The sequence below is a fragment of the Rousettus aegyptiacus genome, unplaced genomic scaffold (genome assembly GCF_014176215.1).
Source record: "Rousettus aegyptiacus isolate mRouAeg1 unplaced genomic scaffold, mRouAeg1.p scaffold_m13_p_16, whole genome shotgun sequence".
NCBI lineage: Eukaryota > Metazoa > Chordata > Mammalia > Chiroptera > Pteropodidae > Rousettus > Rousettus aegyptiacus.
The window spans coordinates 8,187,349-8,208,353 of NW_023416291.1; the positions used below are offsets into that span (position 1 = coordinate 8,187,349).

At 34.6% G+C, this 21,005-nt stretch overlaps 1 protein-coding gene across 1 annotated transcript in view; it reads right to left on the reverse strand.

Moving 5' to 3' along the window:
• Window positions 1-2,567: 2,567 nt before the first annotated feature.
• The window catches only part of LOC118612506, a 244,737-nt gene continuing 226,299 nt past the window's right edge, over window positions 2,568-21,005 (reverse strand). Inside the window, exon 5 of the mRNA XM_036234395.1 lies at window positions 2,568-2,911. Coding sequence (XP_036090288.1) covers window positions 2,568-2,911 — 344 coding nt within the window. The remainder of the gene's footprint in view (window positions 2,912-21,005) is intronic.

Genomic DNA, 21,005 nt, shown 5'->3' on the forward strand with positions numbered 1-21,005 from the left:
ATAATAGGCACTGCGATCTATTTTTACAGCTAATTCCTTTAATATTATATTGATCAGTAGTAGGTCACTACAGTTATAAGCACTTAAAAGACAGTGACTGTAACTTGAAGTAGCATAGAGTCTAATGAAAGACAAGGAGACACCAACAAGAAAATCCACGAGGTGATACGCAGTGCTATGCAACCTTAGTTTTTAAATCTGATTTCTCGGTGTGCCGTGAAAATAGAAATGGCATTGTGCCTGGCACACACAATGCATTTAGGATGGTTTTCAGAAATAAGTGAAGAAGAAAAGTATGCCAGTTACATCAGAAGGAGTAACGAGGAAAGGCTTCTTCCAAGAGCTACCAGAAACTAAGATGAACTCCATAATGTAAGCCAGAATAGCAATCCTGGGCTGACAATGTGACAGGCCAAGAAACAGGCCTTAGGAAAGGAGATTAGGGTCCTTAACACAGTCATGTTAATAAAAGATGTGACCTTGATCTTCTACTGAGTGAAGAGCTAGATTGAGCTGAAAGGCCTGTCGATAAACATAAAACGGTAACCTGATTGAACTGGTAATCTGATAAGTCTAAAATAAAACACTACTGAGTCACCAGCCCATATCCATTATATTCATGTAGTAACTCGAAATGTCTGGGAATTCTCAGTGCTTTCAGAATTGTAAGGAAGGAGGATTCTCATGGATTGCTGGTCATCTCCAATGGATGGTGGTCGAGAAGAACATACATGAGTAACATACGTTGAGAAAGAAGAAATTACGTAGTGAGGTAGAAAGGGCCATCTTGGCCTGTTCATTTTTTATGGTGAATAATATCGCTTTGAAATTCAGTCCAGTAAAGTATATTTAGATGATACGCTTTAGGTTTGGCTAGCTTAAGTCTTGTAAATGAATAAATGATCTAATTTTTTTCCCCAAAAATCCTAACTGGAAGATAGTATCAATAACATAAGATTTAAGTACAATGTAAAAATAATTTAAAACAATAATTGTCTTATCTAATCAGCTCCGGCTAGATGTGGGACAAAAAGTAAATTATGAAAAGAAATTTAAATATAAATATAAATATAAATATAAATGTAAATATAAATATATGATCTTGATTGCCGGACCAGACCCTAAATGTATACTTTCAGTCATCCAATTGGAAAGTATGAATTCATCAAAAATAGAAAGACTATAGTAATGTTTTTGCTATTGTATTATATTTTATTTTATATTTATGTAAATATTTTATTATACATATATTACATTGTTATGGGAGAAGAAAAGAAATGCTTGAGTGTGTTGACAAAAGAGCCACTGACGTAATAAACTGCGTTAGTTAAACCTGGAGGGAAAAAGACGTCAGGGGATAAATGAGGAGAAAACCAAATGCCAATGGAATGGAGCCATGTTTGATCTAGTCCATTGGGTCTCACTCTTCCTGTAATGGCGGGGGGCAGGAGCATAAGAAGATTTAGGATTCAAAGTTATGTTAAGTTCTTGCATTTCTCTTTGAATCTCTGCTGTAACAATCTCTATATTCAGCCTGCAGGGACGTGAATACTGTAAATAATAGCATGATGTGTTCATTATGCATTACCACTAGAAATGCAAACTTAAAAGTTAATATCATTTGTTTTACTGAAACACAGAACTGGCCTTTAGAATTATCTAGAGAATATAATTCAGGTACAAGAAACTCACTTAAAAAATAAGTGATGGAAGCCAGAAAATACTTCAAGAGAAGAAGGAAGAAAGAAGGGAGGAAAAAAAAGACAGAAAGCACTAGAGACTGTAAGGAGAGAGAGAGAGAGAGAGAGAGAGAGAGAGAGAGAGAGAGAGAGAGAAAGAAAGAAAGAAAGAGAGAGAGAGATTGAGAGAGAGAAGAAGAAACTTGTTGGCAGTCTTTAACACCAGGCAGTGGCATCATTCTTAGTACAGGTATACAGAAATAGCAGTTTGAAACTTGACTGGATATATGGCTGACTCACTATGTTCATCATAGAAGTTACTTTTTCTAAGCATAAACAGACCCCAAACGCTATTGGCTTTTCACAGTGTTGATGATGCCAATCCAAATCTTAAAAACTTCGTTCAGGGCAGAACGATTTCTTTTTTTCCATTGGTATATGTCAACATTATTAGAATTAAGAAGAGGAATAATGTCATAGGAAATAAAGAGAAAAAGGAAGATAACGCATCATCAGGGGAGGGAGATAGAGACAAAAATAGAATTATAGTCTTTATTTCGATCAACAGGTGCTCAAATGTTGCCTGCCCAATGAATTTATGAAACACCAAAACCCTGACTCTCATTTAAAGCTTCTGTGCTAGCTGGTACCCCCTGGACTACTCTGGTAGAAGACCGGATTCCCCACTTCGCCTCTCTGATGCCCGGTGAGCAGGAATCCTCCTTAAATAGGCAGGAGTGGGGTCCTGGCTCGACACCACGCCTCCGATAGCATCTCCCTGACCCGAAGGGACAGGAATATGGCGTTATCGCTCCCTACGTGGTCCCCGGGGACATCACGGGGGAGGGGGCCGGCAATCTGGTAACTAGTGGGCTATGGTGTAAATCCTTAGTAGTCACCTAGGACAGCTGTGGCACCACTCTTGCAGGTGTCCCCCTGCTGCCGGCTGCGGGAAAGTCCAAGCTCTCCTGGTCTCCTGACACCACACACTGCAGACCCAGAGCCTGGCCAGGATGAGGGCTCTGGCGTCCAATTCTGCCTTCTCTGATACCACCCAAGAAAGGCCATAAGAGCTCCCATTGGTGTTACCGGTTGCCAAGTTCTCCAAGTCCAGGACATATCATGTAAAAAGAAAGCCAGGGACATCACCGCCATGTTGTTCCTTGGGTACCAAGGTCCATAGCCGATCTGCCTTCTGTCCACCGTATAGAATCTCCTTATGTTTGTTTCAGCTGCAATGAGAGGCAGATAAAGGGAATGCATGTGCATTTCATTTTTCTGGAAGCAGAAATCTTCTTACCGCGGTTTTAAATAAGCATCAGTTAGGGAAGTGCAGCTTTGGTCAAAATTATTCTGCTTCCTTCAACACTCAACAAAAGAAGAAAGTTGACCTCTGTTCCTCTGATTTTTTGAATGCATCTAATTTCCAGCCTTCACATTATTAATTTTATGTTGCATTAGCCTCTCCAGCTCTTTGTTTTCAGTTCAGAGATGCTCTAAATACTTAAAGCCTTTGAAGTGCAATGACTACAGAACATATTTTATCAGCTGAATATGGCATTGATTATAATCGTAACTATAGCTAAATGGAGTGAGTTATATATTAGCTTACTGACACATCCCAATTCCAAGAATATTGTAAATGAGGGGGGTTTGTCTTAGGATAAAATATTTAATTTTTATTTTCAAACTTTTACTTTCAAATTTTGGATTTCCAACACTCGATGTGGGTCATTTTTAAAATTAGCAAGCAACCCAAAAATCAGCAACGTAGAGCAACAGGTACACTAGTGATATACCAGTATATATTCAATAAAGCTAGGATTCCAAGGAATATTTAATAACAGAGCAGTGTTAAATTTTAATGCTGAATAAAATTATAAAACTAAAGCACTCAAAAACTAACCATTTTACTATACAAACTCCCTTCTTACAGGCGCTTTGACTTTTTTGTTGTTTTTGTGCAATTTTCTGTTTTTTACATTCTTATGGGTAATATCTTTGAAATCATATATTAGGAAAATGTTAACTTTTAAGCATGGCTGAAGATACACAGAATATCAAATTTGTATTAACCATGGTCACAAGAAACTGATGAAAATTTTAAAATAACGGTTGCAGCTGAACAGCTGGCTAGTTTCATGAAATGATATCAATGACTCCAGCCCAAGCCTTGGAATCGTTTGGGACCTTCGCACTTCTGACACCCCAGACGACCAAGGTGATGCCATTTGACCTAGAGTCAGCCAATTAAACTCTCTTTTCGGTAGTTTTGAATTTTGAACTTAACGATGCAAGGGTAGAATAAAACATTAGAATTGTTTCATGTTAGCACTGGTACCCTAATAATTGAATATTTCTGTTTCCATTTTATTGTTTTTCTTTCCTATCTCTAATAATAACAACTGATTATGTAAACATCCAAGTGTCTTTAACGAGTTCTTTTTTTATTCTTAATTAGATTTAGTTACTGTTATTTACTAAGAAAAAATATCCGACTGATATTTGCAGAAGCTTAAGTAAAATTATATCATTAGAAAAATACTTTAATATATCACAATTTAAAAAATAGAGGTTTCATTTAGTGATATCAGGGGTACTTTTTAAATTTTGTCTTGTTTATTTTTCTTTGGAATCAACAAAATAAGTAACGTTTCATGATATTATTTTTACAATCAATAAAGTCATTGTAAGAGGCGGTAGAAATCAGAGAGCTGAGCCAAAAAGAGAACCTGCTCACTAGGTTAGCACAGCTCCCTACGTGTCTTTGTTTATGCGAATGCTAGTAACAAAGTAGACGTGGAAACGTTACACAAATATCGAACACCAGGGCCATTTGCTTCTAAGACAGTGTGTCCCACAGCCTGGGCTTCCCACGTTAGTTCCATGCACATGCAGTCTTAGGGCCTTTAGATTTCTAGAAATTATTAATTATTAATTGGGTGCAAAAGGGGATCCTCTCCCATTTACTAGATTAAAAGAATGCTCTTGAGAATATAGTTTTTACAAAGAGATCGAATATTGGTTTTAGAGAAGATGAAGCCAAATGTGACTATCTAAAGTGCATAGGTTATCTTGATAAAAACAAAGATTTTTTAATATATATTTTAGTTTATTAAATATTAAAGCTGGTGTTAATTTGTATAGGTTATTTAACTTTATAGTGCCATAGTCTCTGCTCCTAAAATATAAGACAATTAGATTAAATGACCTTGATACTCTCTTTCTGCCATAAATGGCCACGATTCACATTTTTCTATGTGCCTCTATTTTCTAACTTTAATTTTGCTCAAAAACAGGTTTTTTACTACATTTGGTATCAGCTGTTTTATAGGACCTACCATATTTCTATATTACTGTTGCCACCTTCTTCACCCATTCCCCTGAGAACATGAGCTACTTGTAGATATCTATCTTTTATAATTTGTCTTTCTATTCCTATTCTATACCCATCAAAGTATCTTATACTTAGCAGAGAAACAGCGTTTTGTTTAATAATTGATCAATTCTTCTATAGGAAATGCACTCTAAGCTTTTTAAATGTCAAACCCAGACCCTTAAGACGAATTCACAAATACCATTTATAGAATTAAAAATAGTAGCCTTTACATATAAGGCTAATTGGCTTCTACCTGTATAACAAAATTACCCTTAAAATATGTAAATGCATTGCCTTTAAACCAAATCACTGGTCCAAATTTATAAACTATTGTTGGAGAGATATTGGAATGGATTTATTTATTTATTTATTTATTTATTTATTCATTCATTCATTCATTTGTTCGTTCATTCATTCATTTTTAAATTTATTTTTACATTATAGACCAGTGTTTATTAAACTATCTTCTTTGATCTGAAATGGTGCCTTCCAACCAAATTTCCAATTCCCTCCAACATGTAGGGCAGGGCGATTATTTGACTTAAGAGCCATGGTTATAGTGTCTTTGTTGGTTTTATTAATCAGAATCTTTCTTCTTTCTCTAGTGGCAAAGAAAATGAACATGTTCTGGATATCTGCTAAACCCAGAAAATATGATGGGATGCCAATATACCAAGAACTGAAATGGGCACAGAATATATATCTACAGAAATCCTCTAATGAGTAAATTGTAGCTTCTGGCTTGCACAGTCGCTATATTGACTGAATATTTTGGTCCCCCCAGTTTTTCTGAGACAGTGAAATGCCCTTAGAGAGTCATGGAAATAAGATATTCCTTCTTTTTATATTAATCAAATCCCAGAAAGTTCAGAGCAAATTTGGGGGACTTATCATAAAATTGTCTACTCTTACAAAGTATCCTATTAATTTTAAAATACATGATTATCTTAGAAATGTATTTAACCTTCAAATATGCTTTCATATGCATATTTAATCTGTACATAGCTGCTGCTCTCACCTTATTAAAAATCACCAAGAATAGTAACTAATGTCATTAAGATTCGCCATATTGGTTTATAGAGGTAGCTTATGTTTTGGCAGGTTTGAGATGCTTTTCAGTAACCCTCAATTAGGCTTGACATGACATAGTACGGAACTGTACAAATTATACCTTTGGATTAATAAGAAAGGAACTATATTCAAAAATAAAATATAAGTTTATACCTGATATTGGTTAATGGTATATCTGGTTTCAATCTTCTTTAACCCATATAATAACACACTAAAAATAATTATGTTGAAAAATGGATGTATTAAATGAAAATTGCATTACTCATGTAATTCAGCATCAGATTTAACTATATGTAGTTATTAGCAGAATCAGCAGTTTAGCCTAATAGAAAAAAAAATGGTCTTTTAATTGTGATAACTTGGTCTGTTGAACATTTGATTCATTGTTTCTTTTAGATTACAATGGCTCTCGATCAATTATTTTTAGCATACTTTGAGTTTGAAAAATAATTATAAAGGCAAAAGAAACTATATGCATTTCTTGGTATTTAAAACTCAAAAATGAACACTAATTCGATGTGATTGAGCAGATAACATTCAAATGCATATCTTTCAAATTGATGCTTTTCAATAATGTCCTGTGATTATTTATCAGTTTCATTTTACTGAAATCTTAATAACCTTAGCTCTTTGAGTATTACAAAGAAAGTAAATAAGACACATGGTATTTTAATTATGCAATTATATTTAATTTGAGAAAAATAATTATAATTTATATCAATTTGCATTATATTGCATGCACATTTATGTATATCGAATATATGACTCAATAGAGACATAAAATTCATACACATGATTTAATGCCCTTCTCAACATCAAAGGTGCTAATATTATTGAGGAGATTAATTTTGCCTTGCCATTGAAACTTCATAATCTAGAAAATCCTTTATTCCTGAACTACTTTCCTACAAAAATATAATAGAAATGTGAAAAAAAAATCTTGTTCAAGATATTAAGATATTTTTGAACTAAATTCAGGAGGTGAACAGAAGTGGTTAGTTTTCTTAATGCCTTTGTACAAAATTCATTCACATAAAGTTGACCATCTTATTTATGCCATGTGTCATAGTGTTAAAGGCAAGGGGTCCACTCCTGATGACCTCGGCCTTTAGCGAGTAGGTGACCAATGCTGTTAAAATACATGTTTAATCTTTTAAATCTTCCAACAATTCTGTGATAGTCCAGGACAAATTTTACGCACCAAGAAAAACTTAAGAAATAATTGCTTACTTGAAATCTAATTAAACCCTTAATGCTTTTAAGGTGTAATTCTTATTCTCAATGGCTGAATATGCATAATAATCAAACTCCCTATATAAGAAATTTAGTGTCCATTTTAGAGAAAGCATCTGTCTTAGTCAGTTTGGGCAGCTATAACAAATTACCACCGACTGGGTGGTTTAAACAAGAGAATTTCCCACAGTTCTGGAGGCTGGGAAGTACACGAGGGTTTTTATTTTACTCATTCTTTCTTTCAGATAGCTAAGTTATCATAAACTTAGAATATTTTGTGCTGTATTTTAGGACAGATCTAACCTAGCCCTACTGAGTCTTAAAAGTTCATTGGAACATTAGCTCCTTCAAAAGTATAATTTCTGAAATATTGACAATTAATTTTATCAATAGTAATGCATTTTATAAGTTCCTCTAAAAATGAGCATATTTACAATTGTTTGGATGACTTAAGAATGCTTTTGAAGTATAAAATATCCCTGAAACACTTTATATAAAATATCATATAAAGTTTCTATGAAAATAATTCGCATAATCTCTCACATACAAAAAGTTCAAAGAAATCAATATAGGTAACTACATGTTTAATTAGTGCTGAAAACTCTGATCTCCTGAAAGTGAAATATTAGGGCAAAAATAAAAATATCCCTCAACATGTCATATTTTTAATTATATCAACTAACACTTATAATCTTTCTAGATATGTCAAAGAATATTTATATTTGTAAATAATCTATGAAATATAATTCCTAATTAAAAAATAATACATAAACATCTGTTATCTTAAAATATTAGATTCAGGGGAGGAGTATTTATGAGGGTGTAAGGCATTATCTTGTATATAAATGAAAGAGAGACAACATGAGATTTGGGATAAGATGCACAATTTTTAAAAATGCACCATTAATTTTAATTGTCCACTTCACAAAATAAAGACTTTTTAGAGGCGATGAGTTAAATAAGTGATGTAAATTTAATGAAAAAAACATTTTGTTTTTACTTTAAGTACAAATGAATGCTCGCTAGCTCGGCAGTATTTATAACCTAATATGATTGTGTATCATTACTTATGTAGGTAGACTAGATTGTAACTAGAGCACAGATATATTTACATTCTCTCGAATATGGAAAAGTCACTATTCATGATTCATTGGAATATTGTTTTCAGAGCAGCTTCTCAGATTACATAGGGCTAGCAGCATGCCTTGAGATTTCCTTTCATTTCTTTGAGGACAATAAAATAGTGTAAAATAATAATTTTATAGTGCTTTAGAATGTTAACACTCAGCATGGACCTTTTTAATACTCTTATGGATACTTTAAAGTTTGTGCAAAAGGACAGAAAAATTAGAGACGCCCACTTAACTTCCTCCTTCTTGCAACAGGAATTGCAAGTTTCATAACAGAAAAATAGAGTTCCAGGTATCAAATGGTTTAAAGGGATTTGTAGAACTAAGCAGGGGACAGGAACTTAATGGGACGGAATATGCCTCCTCTGCCTAGTATAAGAAGGACTAAAGAAAGAAAACAGAATAATGGTCTCCTTTAGCAGAGAGAATTAAGTTATTTATCACTGTTTTCATAAGAGGAACTATTTATTGATGAAAAGCTATTAATTTTAAAACAAAAACAAATTAACAAAAATTTAAATAAACCAACTCGTGTCATAATGGACCACGAGGTCTCAGAAGATGCAGTTTTGCCTGTGCCTCTGAGAGAAGTCTGGGAATGGCTGAAATGTGTTGCAGAGTTTGCCAATGGTCATCGTACCTACACACTCATAAGGGTGGGGAAACACCCGGTCTGAAACGCAGAGCAGCCAAACGCACAGGGGAGGAGAGAAGGTACGCACCGTTCAGAAGTGCCTACGGCATTAGCAAACTTGCTTCATATTTAGTCAGGAACGTGTTTTGGGGATGAAACGAGGACTGGACTACGAGCAGGTCAAACCATGATTCCGGTATGGGAAATTCCTCTGTTTACAACTCCAAACATACCTGTGCTGGAGACGGGAACATGTAAGGATTAATATGTATTTCTCATATTCATAAGAGAATTGGTTTTTAAAGAACTATTTATTTAAGGCTACAGGTAAAACAGAGCAAGATGCATGAGGAATTCCAGCTTTTGTGGTTTTAGAAAGAAGTTTATTGATAATGTGATAGGAATAGTTGCTCTTATAATGATTTTAATGGACAAAACAGGAGACCGAATTGTTTAGTTAGTAAAATTACTTGAGGCAGAAGTTTTCAGAGTTTGTCTGGTTGGGTTTTTTTCTTGGTCACATTTGCCTCTCCCTGTTCTAATAAATTGTTTTTAAATCTCAAAACGTCAAATGTATAATATTCATATTTCAATATAATGCATCTAAATAATTTCTCATTATGAGTGAACCATATTATATTACTTGTGTTTCAAATTCCCTAACTCCTAATTAAGTTTTCCAAAGCAAAAGCAATGTAATCAGCCTGATTCTAGATGAATAATGTCAAGCTCAGTGGAAATTATTAAATTCAATATCTGTAGAATAATCTGGCACCTGTTTTATATTGCACACATCAAGAGGACACTCAGAGGAAAATAAAGTCTAATATAACCATTATTAAATGTTTATTAGTCACAGCTCAAAATTTCATTTATTGTTTTGTTGCAAAGAAACATCTATTTCCCAAGCACAAACATCTTTAAGTTTTAATAATTAAAACATTGGATGTCAATATTGTCTTTGCTCAGGTAGCAGGCATTATGGTGCTTATCTAGTAATAAAAGCTTATTTATTACCATTCGGTTTTCCTATTTATAGCCTTAGCCACATTATTTGATATTTTTCTTTTCAAAAATGATCCAACTGAATACTTTTAAACTATTGCTTTGTCATTGAAATGGCAAAATATAGAGAAAGGATAAAACAAAGTAAATACATTAAGTAAAATGATAGGCTAACATTATAAATTTAGAAAAAAATTATTTTGGCATTTAGAATATAAAAATTACGTTTGTATTTTTTTCTCCCTATTTATGATAAATGCTCAATGAGATTGAGAGAAAAAATAACTTAGGGAAATGAAAAACTAATAAATTTCTCAGGACTATTTATTTGATATTCTCTCATAGTTCTTTTCTACGGCTTTATTGAAGTATAACAGACAAAATCGCAAGATATTTAAAGTGTATATCATAATGATTTGATATATGCACACATTGCAAATTATATTACAGTCTTCCAAAAATATTTGTTTTTATTAAATTCTTTTTTTTCCTATGAGGCAGTCGATTCGGTTGTCTCAAAGTATAATCTCTATATTTTGAGTGACAAGTCAAACCTGAGCTCAATTCTTTTATTTTTAGCTGTATGACGCAGAGTCTGCCCCGCATGTAACTTAGTGGTCACTGAAAGATCTGGTCAGAGGTTCACCTTAGAATACGGGGATCCCCTTTTGTGACTCTTTTCCTTCTGGGCCCCACACATATCCAACAGGTCTGGTTGCCCCCCAACTGGAGTGTCGTTCTTTAGATGGAAAGAAAGTGGGTTCTCTCTCAGATATCCTACATGGATGGCCATGGCCAGCAGCCACAGAAATTTATCCCAAGCTATTTTTTTTCCCTAAGTACATTTGATGCTTGAATAATATGGGTTTGAACTGCATGGATCCACTTACACTCAGATATTTTTCAATACACATACAGTGCTCACCCACTACCCCCCATTCTCTGGGTTTTGCATCAGGGAATTCTACCAACCAAGTGTGGACTTCATCCATGCTGGGAATGTGTGTGTACAGAAAGTAGACTTAAATTATCCTGTGGATTTCTGACTGCGTGAGTGTCGGTGCTACTAAACTTCCTGTCATTCCAGGGACAATTGTATGGGCTTTTAGTCACTCTTCAATACCTTCGAGTTTCTTAGTTTTGTTTGTTTCTCCAGAATTCATAGTTGTAAACTGATCTGTCCAACAGGAACTTATCAGAAGCAAACTCTACTGCCATTGAGTCTAAAGCTGGCCTTGACGTTTGACTCCAATATAGGCTCGACTTTGATTTCATGTTTCCTTTCTTTGTTTTAGTTATTATTATGTTTGTTTGTTTGCTTTTTGGCCTTTTTGGTTTTCCAGTTTTTGCAAACTCATCCATAACATAATGTAGATACTTCATAATATTTCCTAGTTTTTTTTTTTGGTAAATTTCATCAGCTGATTTCACAAATGTTTCATCTACTATTTTACTGGACAAGGGAAGGCACTGTTTATTATTATCCATGTTAACATGGATATTCCTTTTTTAAAAGATATATCTAATTTTCTTATATCCCCTAATTCCTATCAGCTTTTTTTTTTTTATGCAAGCATTCTATGACCAAAAAAAAAAAAAAAAGAAGAATCAACAGGAGTACAGGAAATAAGGATTCGTTCTTACAGTGTTTCATCAAAATTATAAATGTATTTGGTTGTTTGAGGAGGGAGAATTCAATTTTCAATTCTTTTGTTGAGAAAAATTAGTTACATTTTGAAGTAACAAATCTACCCAGGGATGAAGGTAAAATATTATATAAATGAAAAGCAAAGGCCTCGATGAGTTTTAAAAAATATCAAACTTGTTATTTCTCTTAATATAAGATAACATACACGCTTTTAAATTTGAGTGCAATGAAAAATATTTTCCTCTAAATTGGCTTAAAAGTTATCTGAGTACAGCACAGATCAATGATGAATCTGATATTTTTGCTTATCTGCATGAAGATTCACGTGTCTCTGTATGGAAATATTTTCAGGCGTTATAAAACAGGAGCCACGAGAAAAGACAGAGTTATCTGATGAAAGCACAGTTCCGTGATGGAACCGAAAATTGTTCTGAATTCCCTGAGTAATTGACAAATTTTTACATGAACATATACGAGATCACATTAAAAATAATAAAATACAAATCATAAGAGAAGCCATTGTCAAACTCACAACTTGAATTCTGAGTCTCCCAGGTTTTTCTTTTTAACTTTATTCAGAGAAGTCAAAATTTAAGACACTGGTTATTGTGAAGAGCCTAACATCTTTTGGGTTGAAATTAAGAAAAGGAGCATGCGAGTTGTTTGGATTGGGTTCACAACAGGGCCCGACTGAAAGAGTGGGCGGAGCCTTTGATGAATAAACACAGTGCACGCAGCTGTCTTTCCCAGTGGTTTGACCTTGCACGTGGCATTTAGCTCTCTAAACCACTGTTTTCATTTTAAATATTAGGAGTAACAATGTCTGTTCTGCCACATGACACCGTTTATGAGACCCCAGTGAGGTCTCATATAATGTAAAAATAACAAATGTTACAAAAAATTAAATTAATAATAATACGAATTTAAAATGTTTTGAGATCAGAGTTGAAGTTAAAATTAAGCTTCTTTGTAATTTCATAACTAACGCAGTGTTATGTACCTTACAATTAATTATTCATTAAAGGAGTGAATAAAACAAAGCAGGTGTAGCTAAATACTTCACTTCAAATGAATTCTTTCAACATATATATGTTTATTTTTAATTTATTTTTCAACAAATATTTTAATGTGTAACCGTAAGCAAGCTCTGTACTAAATTCAGGATAAAATGGAAATGAAGAACTTAAAAACTTAATCAATGAGCTCATAGATGAGTGGAAATAAAGAAATACATGTGATCTACTCCGATCCATCATATTACATGTCATGAGCACAGACTATAAGTGCTATGGAAAAACAGATGAGAAAAACAATAATTCTTTTGGAAAATGTAAAAAGATCAACAAAAGAACACTATTTGAACTGGTACGTAAATGAAAAGGCGAGGAGAGGAAAGGTAACAACAGCCAGCACTTAAAAATGACAGCAAAAAGTTCCACGTCACTTATTCTATACTGGACGTTTTAAGTGCTTTGTGTTTGCTGAGTGGCTTAATTATCGCAACAGAAGAAGTCAGACTTAATTGTACTATAAAGTTAGTTTTAACGTTCCCCTTTTAACATAGGAGAAAAAAAAAAGCCTCAGAGAGGGTTAGGTGACTTTCCCAGTGGCACATGCCAAATTAGTAACAGCTGGGATTCAAGGTCCCTCAGTCTCCGACTTATCATCTGAGTACTTAACCTCTATCTTACGCTGCTATGTTTGAGCCTGGCTACAATTTTCACAAGTTGAAAAATGAGAGTAAGTGTTTCTCCCAGAGGAAATGGCAGGAGCAAAGGCCCCAGCCGATCAGAGTGCAGGGAGGGACACACATTCCTGTGACTAGGAATCGAGCACAGGGAGGCAGGACAGTCACATAACACGACCCCCACAATTTTAACAGAAAGAATGAGCTAATTAAACCAACATGCCTGCTTTACTTTTTTGTAGTCAGGTAGCATTCTTCTCAACCTCGGTCAGTTCTTTAAAAAATATTTTATTACTGAGCAGGACTTCAATAGAGTCGTACTTACTATATGAAGAGAAATAACCCAACTTGGAAAAGTGTTTATATAGCCTTTCACACTTGGGAGAATGGAGGGTTTTGGGATTGATACTATCATGATAAATTCACGATAGTAATGCAAACTTTCTCTTCATAGAGGGAAAGAAAATCCCCAGGCACAAGGGAAAACAATAGTATAATTTTTGTAAGTGAAGGAAGAGTATATTAACATAGTATATACACATATGTCTCTTATGTGAAATTATTCTGTTTACAACTAAGACTGTGCCAATTAGTTCTTACTTGGTAATAAGATACTGAAAATTTATGAACCACAGTGATAGTAAACAATGTGCTTTCATACTTAACAGAGTTTCCTAAGAACAGACCGAGAAGACAGGATTATGGGAACTCAGTAGTTGCCATGGTTTCAGAGTCAAGCTAATGATTTCAGGATCAAGTGAATAAGTATGAAATTTTACAGATTCTCGAAAACTACATTCGCAATGAGATATTGATTAAACATATGCATTTGGCTGGAAACTGAATTTCTGATTTTAAGATAACAAAATATTGGTATTCCAGTAAATTTTCAAATATTATCTCCCTTCTCTAAAATGCATCTTCTAGAGATTGTAATAATGTTTTAAAAAATGAAAAATGCATCACCTAATCTTTGGAGAACAAGGAATGAGTTAAATCTGGTAAACACTAAAACATCCCCAAAGATGACAAACTCATGCATTCTTTCAGTATTTTCTGGGTGAAATTCAAGATATTTGTAATTCAGTTAATTTAATACAAAAAGTTTTTTAGAATGTGTTCATCCTATCCTTTTTTAGAACATCAATGTGAAAGTTTCTGTGGAGGAATAAAAATGTGTTATTTATTGTTTTTTCTCTTCAAATATCTCTCAGTTTAATAAAACTGACAAATATATTTGCAACATAGAATAAATGCTAATACCAATTAAAAAGGTTGTATGTGTACACAGAATTCGAGTTATTAACCTTAACACAAATAGGCTAAGATAAATCTTCAGGAAAAAAATATGATGTATAGGCTTAAAAATGAGAAACTCTCTATTATCTATTTTCCAAAAATAGAGTTCAGTTATGTAACTTTAAAGGGTTTAATAAGAATAAGGGCCACCTTCCATTTATTTACTACTTTAAAATTAGCTAATGAGTTTAAAACCATGACCTCCGGATATTTACAACAGCTCTGAGGCTGGCAGGACTGGGTAGTGCTTAAATACACCAGCGATCGCAGCTCAGAAAAAATGACACATTTCAAAAAGCTGAGCCGCTGAAATGACAGCATGCATTCTGGTTTTTAACCCAAGTCTTTTTTCTCCACAGCCTATGTCTTCTAGGCATAGCTTGGGGAATCAATTCATTGGTGGGAAGTGAGAGAGACATATTGTTTTCCATATATCTCTGCCAAATATGTAGCATTTTGCAAAAACTAGAAAAGAATACTTACGGAAGTTTAGCAAAGTTACCCTAAATAACTATTACATCTTTCTGAGAGATACCTGTTGCATGAAGGCTTAAGTTGCTTTCCAGGGGTAACTCACTGCTCATGGTAAAGTCCTCAGGTTAAAATAGAAGGAACAGTACAAAGCCTCTCTAATATTGGAAAGAACACACCATATAGTTTCTAACGAGACTCAGCCCAAGTCACCACCGTGTCCTCAGTGAACAAGAGGAAGATTCATTTAGTTCAGGACGAGAGCACATGGCTGTGCCCCCTCTCCGTTATGTTTGTTCTTAGCCCTTTAGAAATACCTGCACCTTCGCCAGCCTGAGAACACTCAACATTCGACTTTCTCTCTCTCTTTTTTTTTCCTTAGCATTTACCTTCCAACTTACTGTATACTTCATTTTCATTTTATTATGTATTAATCTCTACCTGAATATAAGCTCTCCAAGAGCCAGTATTTTTATTTGCCTTTTTTCCTTTGGTGCATTCCATGTACTTAGAAGAGCTGCCTGATACATATTAGGTATTCCTAAATTATTTATTTGTGATTAGCATTATATAATTTATAATTATTATCTTATAGTTAAATATATATGCATTAAATGAGTGAATCATTCAATCAGCTTTTTAAAATCTCACACAATAGCATGGATATTATTTTTGTTTAATAAGTTATTAATTTATCAAAAAATTTAAATAGAAATATTTATTGATGGCCTATCACATGACTGGATCAGTGCTGCAGTGCTGTGTATGGTGAGACATGACCTGTTTTCAGGGAGCTTAAAGTCTTGTGGGAAAAAATACTGTTAACTATCGATGTTCATATACCATGACAGCACAGTTCCCCTGGGGCCATCAAGAAGCCTCATGGAGGAAATCAAACTTATGCTGAGATGTCAAGGATTACTGAGGTTCATGTTCAAGGCGGAAGTTGTGGTCCAGGCATAGGAAATGACATGTGTGAAGGTGCTGAACCAGAATGAGCTGCAGTGGGCAAGAACAAAATACGTTGTGTGTGACTCTAGCCTAGTGACATAAGAACAAATGTAGGGAGACAGGACTTGACCTGGGAACCTGTCATGCAGGATCTTGTACATCATAATGGGTATCTTTATATTAATTACAGTTGAATTATAATGACATCTATGTTATCTTTATGCTAAGTAATAATGGAAAACAATGGATGACTTTTAAAGAAGAGATGTGATTATGATCATTTACAGGGTACACGATTGTTCTTCGCAGTGAAGTAAAAATGAAGAATGAGTAATATTTCATTGTATATATGTGCCACGGCATCTATCATAGGACACTTCGGTTTCTTTCATGTCCTGGCCACTGTGAATAATGCTGCTATAAACATCGGTGTGTAAATATCTTTTCAGATATGCATTTTCAAGTCTTTGGGGTAAATACCCAGTAGACGGATTGCTGGATCATATGGTAGATCAATTCTTAGTTTTTCGAGAAAACCCCATACCATTTTCCATAGTGGCTGTGCCAATTTACAGTCCCATAAGCAGTGCATAAGGGTTCCTTTTTCTTTGCATCCTCTCCAGCATTTGTTATTACTTGCCCTGTTGATTATAGCTATTCTAACAGGTCTGAGATGGTTTCTCATCGTGGCTTTGATCTACATTTCCCTGATAGCTGGTGATGTTGAGCACCTTTTTATATATTTATTGGCCACTTGTATGTCCTCTAGAGAGAAGTGTCTAGGTTTTCTGCTCATTTTTTGATTGGATCATTTGTTTTTGTTGTTGTTGTTGTTGTTGTTACTGAGTTGTATGAGTTCTTTATATATTTTGGATATTAAGCCTTTATTGGAGGTGTTGTTTGCAAATATTACTCAGCCATAAGAGAGGAAATACTTCCATTTGGGACAACATGGATGGACCTCGAGATAATCATGCTGAGCGAAATAAACCAGACAGAAAAAGTTGAAAATCATATGACATCACTTATGTGTGGGATATAAACCTAAAAGCAACAAGTGAGGAGGACAAACAAACAGAGACTCATGGACATGAACTATAGACTAGTGGTTACTAGTGGGGTGGAGGAAGAGGGGGGCGGTAGACGGGGTAAAGGGGGTCAATATAGAGGGATAGAGGGAGAGTGAAGTGGGAAAAGGGGATCAAATATATGGCAGCTGAAGGAAACTGGACGTTGAGTGGTAAACACACAATAGAATAAACAGATGTCAAATTATAATGTACACCTGAAAATTATATAATTGTATCAACCAGTTACCCCCAATAAACTTAATAAAAAAAGGAAAAAGAAAAATGAATTAGCACAAGACAAAACTGGATCCAAAGGAATATTTTAGAAGATTTTAGTAACCCACATAAACAAATAAAGATGACTTTGCTATGTTGCTAGCAGTGGGGATAGGACTGAGCATATTCATTCGTTCACTCAAAAAGGTGGTTTTCAAGCATTTGCTATTTTCCATGCGCTCTAGGCACTGAGCAATCAGAGGTAAGCGAGACCCTCATGGGGCTTATAGAACAACTTTTAACATTTTTAAAACTATGAATAAACAGTAGCAAAAACCATGTTTTCTAAAACACCTTTGACAACTTGCTTCTCAATCAAATATTTGACCTTCTCAAAGCACAATATAATGGGCATCTTCTTAGAATGTTCCATGCTCTGAGCCAATACGAGTGGACATATAGATGTCCTGGTAACAGCTTTGTGAAAAACTTGAGTGTGGTTTGGTCAATTTATAAAATCCACAACAATTTGTTTCAAAAGATGTGAGCTTATCAGAAAGTATAAAAGAAAGTGAGATAACTGAATGGGAAACATGCAAATGAAAGATTATTTTAATCAATCTATACAAGTACACACACACATATTTTTTAACTAAAGATATCCAAGGGCCAGTATTAAAAAATTCAGATGAATATTTTTTCATGTGTTATTGACATTCATCAATTTGCCATAGTTCATATTTGAACATTTTTTATAACATAATTTTTATATTTTACTTATTTGAGGACTATGCACACTAGACCATAAATGTGTTTAGTACACTGATCACACAGCCTCCAATGTCTACCTGCTCACACTACATTCTCAGCCAATAACTGTTACACCAAAAAATACACTAGAATATGTTGGATACCAATCCTGAATACATTTCAATAGCTGTCTCGTCAGCCCTTGTTCACTGTTCTGTAAGTTTTAGCCTTTTACCTTGACAGCTTGTAAAAGAAATCGCTGTTGGGTTTAATTACTTCTTTCCCATCATGCAGGACATTTTCCTCACACACATCAACAAATCTACCCAAGAAAATGCATCAAAATGGTAGAGTTTGCGATGTGATAAAAGCATTTTTCTCTTTTCCTGGAGGTTACGTTGAATTCTGTAAAGAATCCCGGAGCCTTGCGTTTCCTTTGCCTAATAGAGGGGACTAGGGGGCAGTGGTGCGCATGCGTGTACATTAACTGTCCTATGCTAATGTCAGAGAGGACGGATCCACATTGACAAGGATATTTCAGTTGAGTTTGATCTTAATATTTTCATAGATTCTCATTGATCTGGTTCTGAAGCAATTACTTAACAAGGACACAGAAAATCACAAAGGAGAAAGAAGCTCAGCTAATGACAGTATAAAGACACTTCTGATAAGCGGTCAGAAAGATGATCAAGGGCGATTTGGGTTGCTTTAATCACTCTGTATGGGTTTCTGAATTGCATTAATGATGGTCACATTCGTGTGTTATTAATCCTCATTTTATACAGGCAAGTGCATGCCAAGAATGTAATGACATTTAAGCCAAAATACTAAAAGTATCATGGTTATATCTTATATTTGTTTTATATTATCTGTAATTGGCAATCAGCTTTAAAAATCTCTAAAACTTGTATTTTTAATGTTTTTAGGAACTGCTTTTGCATTTCAAATAAAAGAAACATAAGTCATATAAATTAATAGTGCTTTTGCGATAAGTTGTTCAATCACAATAAGTAGATGAAAAACGATAGCATTATTACATATCGGGCACTGTTATTTTGAATCAGAAAACTCTTCTATATGATTGCGTATTTTATTAGTCAGGATAACTCCTAGGCGTTGTTAAGAACATTCACAAAATCTTAATGGATTCACACAATAAACGTCTACGGCTCGCATCACAGTCCAATATAGTTAAGGTTTGTCTACAATGATGCTGTCTGCAAGATGGATCCAAAGACCTGGTTAGCTGCATCTTGTGCTCCCATCATCCCCTACGTCTGCCTCGGGATTCTCCACTAGCTCCTCTACATACAGTTGGTCAATGAACAATGATATCCTATGACGAAAAGTAAAGATGGTACTGTGGCCCAATCTATGAGGGCCCTTCTCCTCACAGTCCCTCAGCCGAGTCACATAGCAAGTAAGAAATCCCCAAAGGTCTGCAATTATAGGAAGTACTGGCTCTCATATGCCCAGGACGTAGAAATGGATTAGTAAGTCACTCAGTGTCTGTCACAATATTTATTTAGGTGGCCTCCCCACCTTTCCTTTAACCAGAAAATATGCATTCAAGTTTGTTTATTCACCCAATGAATATTATCACTATGACAAGCAAATACAGTTCTATGCAATATGCTAGGAGCTAGGATTACAACTGAATAGTGTCAATGAGGTCTCTTACCCTCACAGACCTAATATTTCAATGTGGAGGAAATAGCAAATCTGAGACTAATAAAAAGTTACATAACTACAGTTAGATTAGTGCTCTGAAGGTAAAAAGTGGGGTAATATTGTCAAGATTCTATGGGGGGCAATTTAGGTGGGGGACTCTCCAAGAGAATATTTTCAACAGAGATGGATACTATACAATGAGACCAAGGAGAAGCATGAGAGGCGAAGGGAGCAGCAAGCGCAAGGACCTCCACACCAGAAAGAGCCTCATGCGGGTAAAGTGCAGAACGCCAGCCAGCGAGGCAGCCATATACCAAGCAAGGATGAGCAGAGCAGGAAACCCGGATAAGCAGTCAGGAAGGAGAGCGTACAGAGTCTCGCAGGCCACAGGGAGGTGTCTGATTCTTTGTGAACACCGCAGGATCGTGGAGTAGTGGAGTTTGGGCTCTTTGACAATATCTTAGTTGTACGACGTTAGCTAATTTTTGCTATGGATATCAAATGAAAATAATTGACTTTTCTACCTTGCATAGTTTTTTTTTTCCTTAAACTTCTTTTGCCATGACAATATTTTGAAATGCATATTTGTTCATCGTAATATGCATAATATTAAAAATGGTTTTTAATTTTTCTATTTACTGGCACTTACAATTATGACAAACGCTATTATCTTTAAGATGCAAAATAATGTATTCTTTCAATAGTTCTTAAACTTTAAATTTTAATGAGCTTTCTAAATTTTGTGCTGTTATCTACCCTTGATTTAAATTTCAACTAACTTTCTGACTCTAATGAGATGCACAGAAAAGGCACCATCAATTCACATTAAAAATTCCCCAGATCCCTTTACACTGATTCCCAAAATAAGTCGCATCAGCCTTCCAGATACATAATGCTAATTTTTATTGATGGCTACCGTCAGGAAATTAGCAAACAATGCATTCTAAGTTTCATTTTGAAAATCATAGAAAGTAAAGTAATGAGGATGCTGGTGTTATGTTTTTATGCTATGCTAAAAGTCTCCAAGAATAAACTATTGAAACATTTTATAAATACTAATGATTTCAAACTAAATGCAGAAAAGGAATAATAAATTATTTGTAGAGAAAAT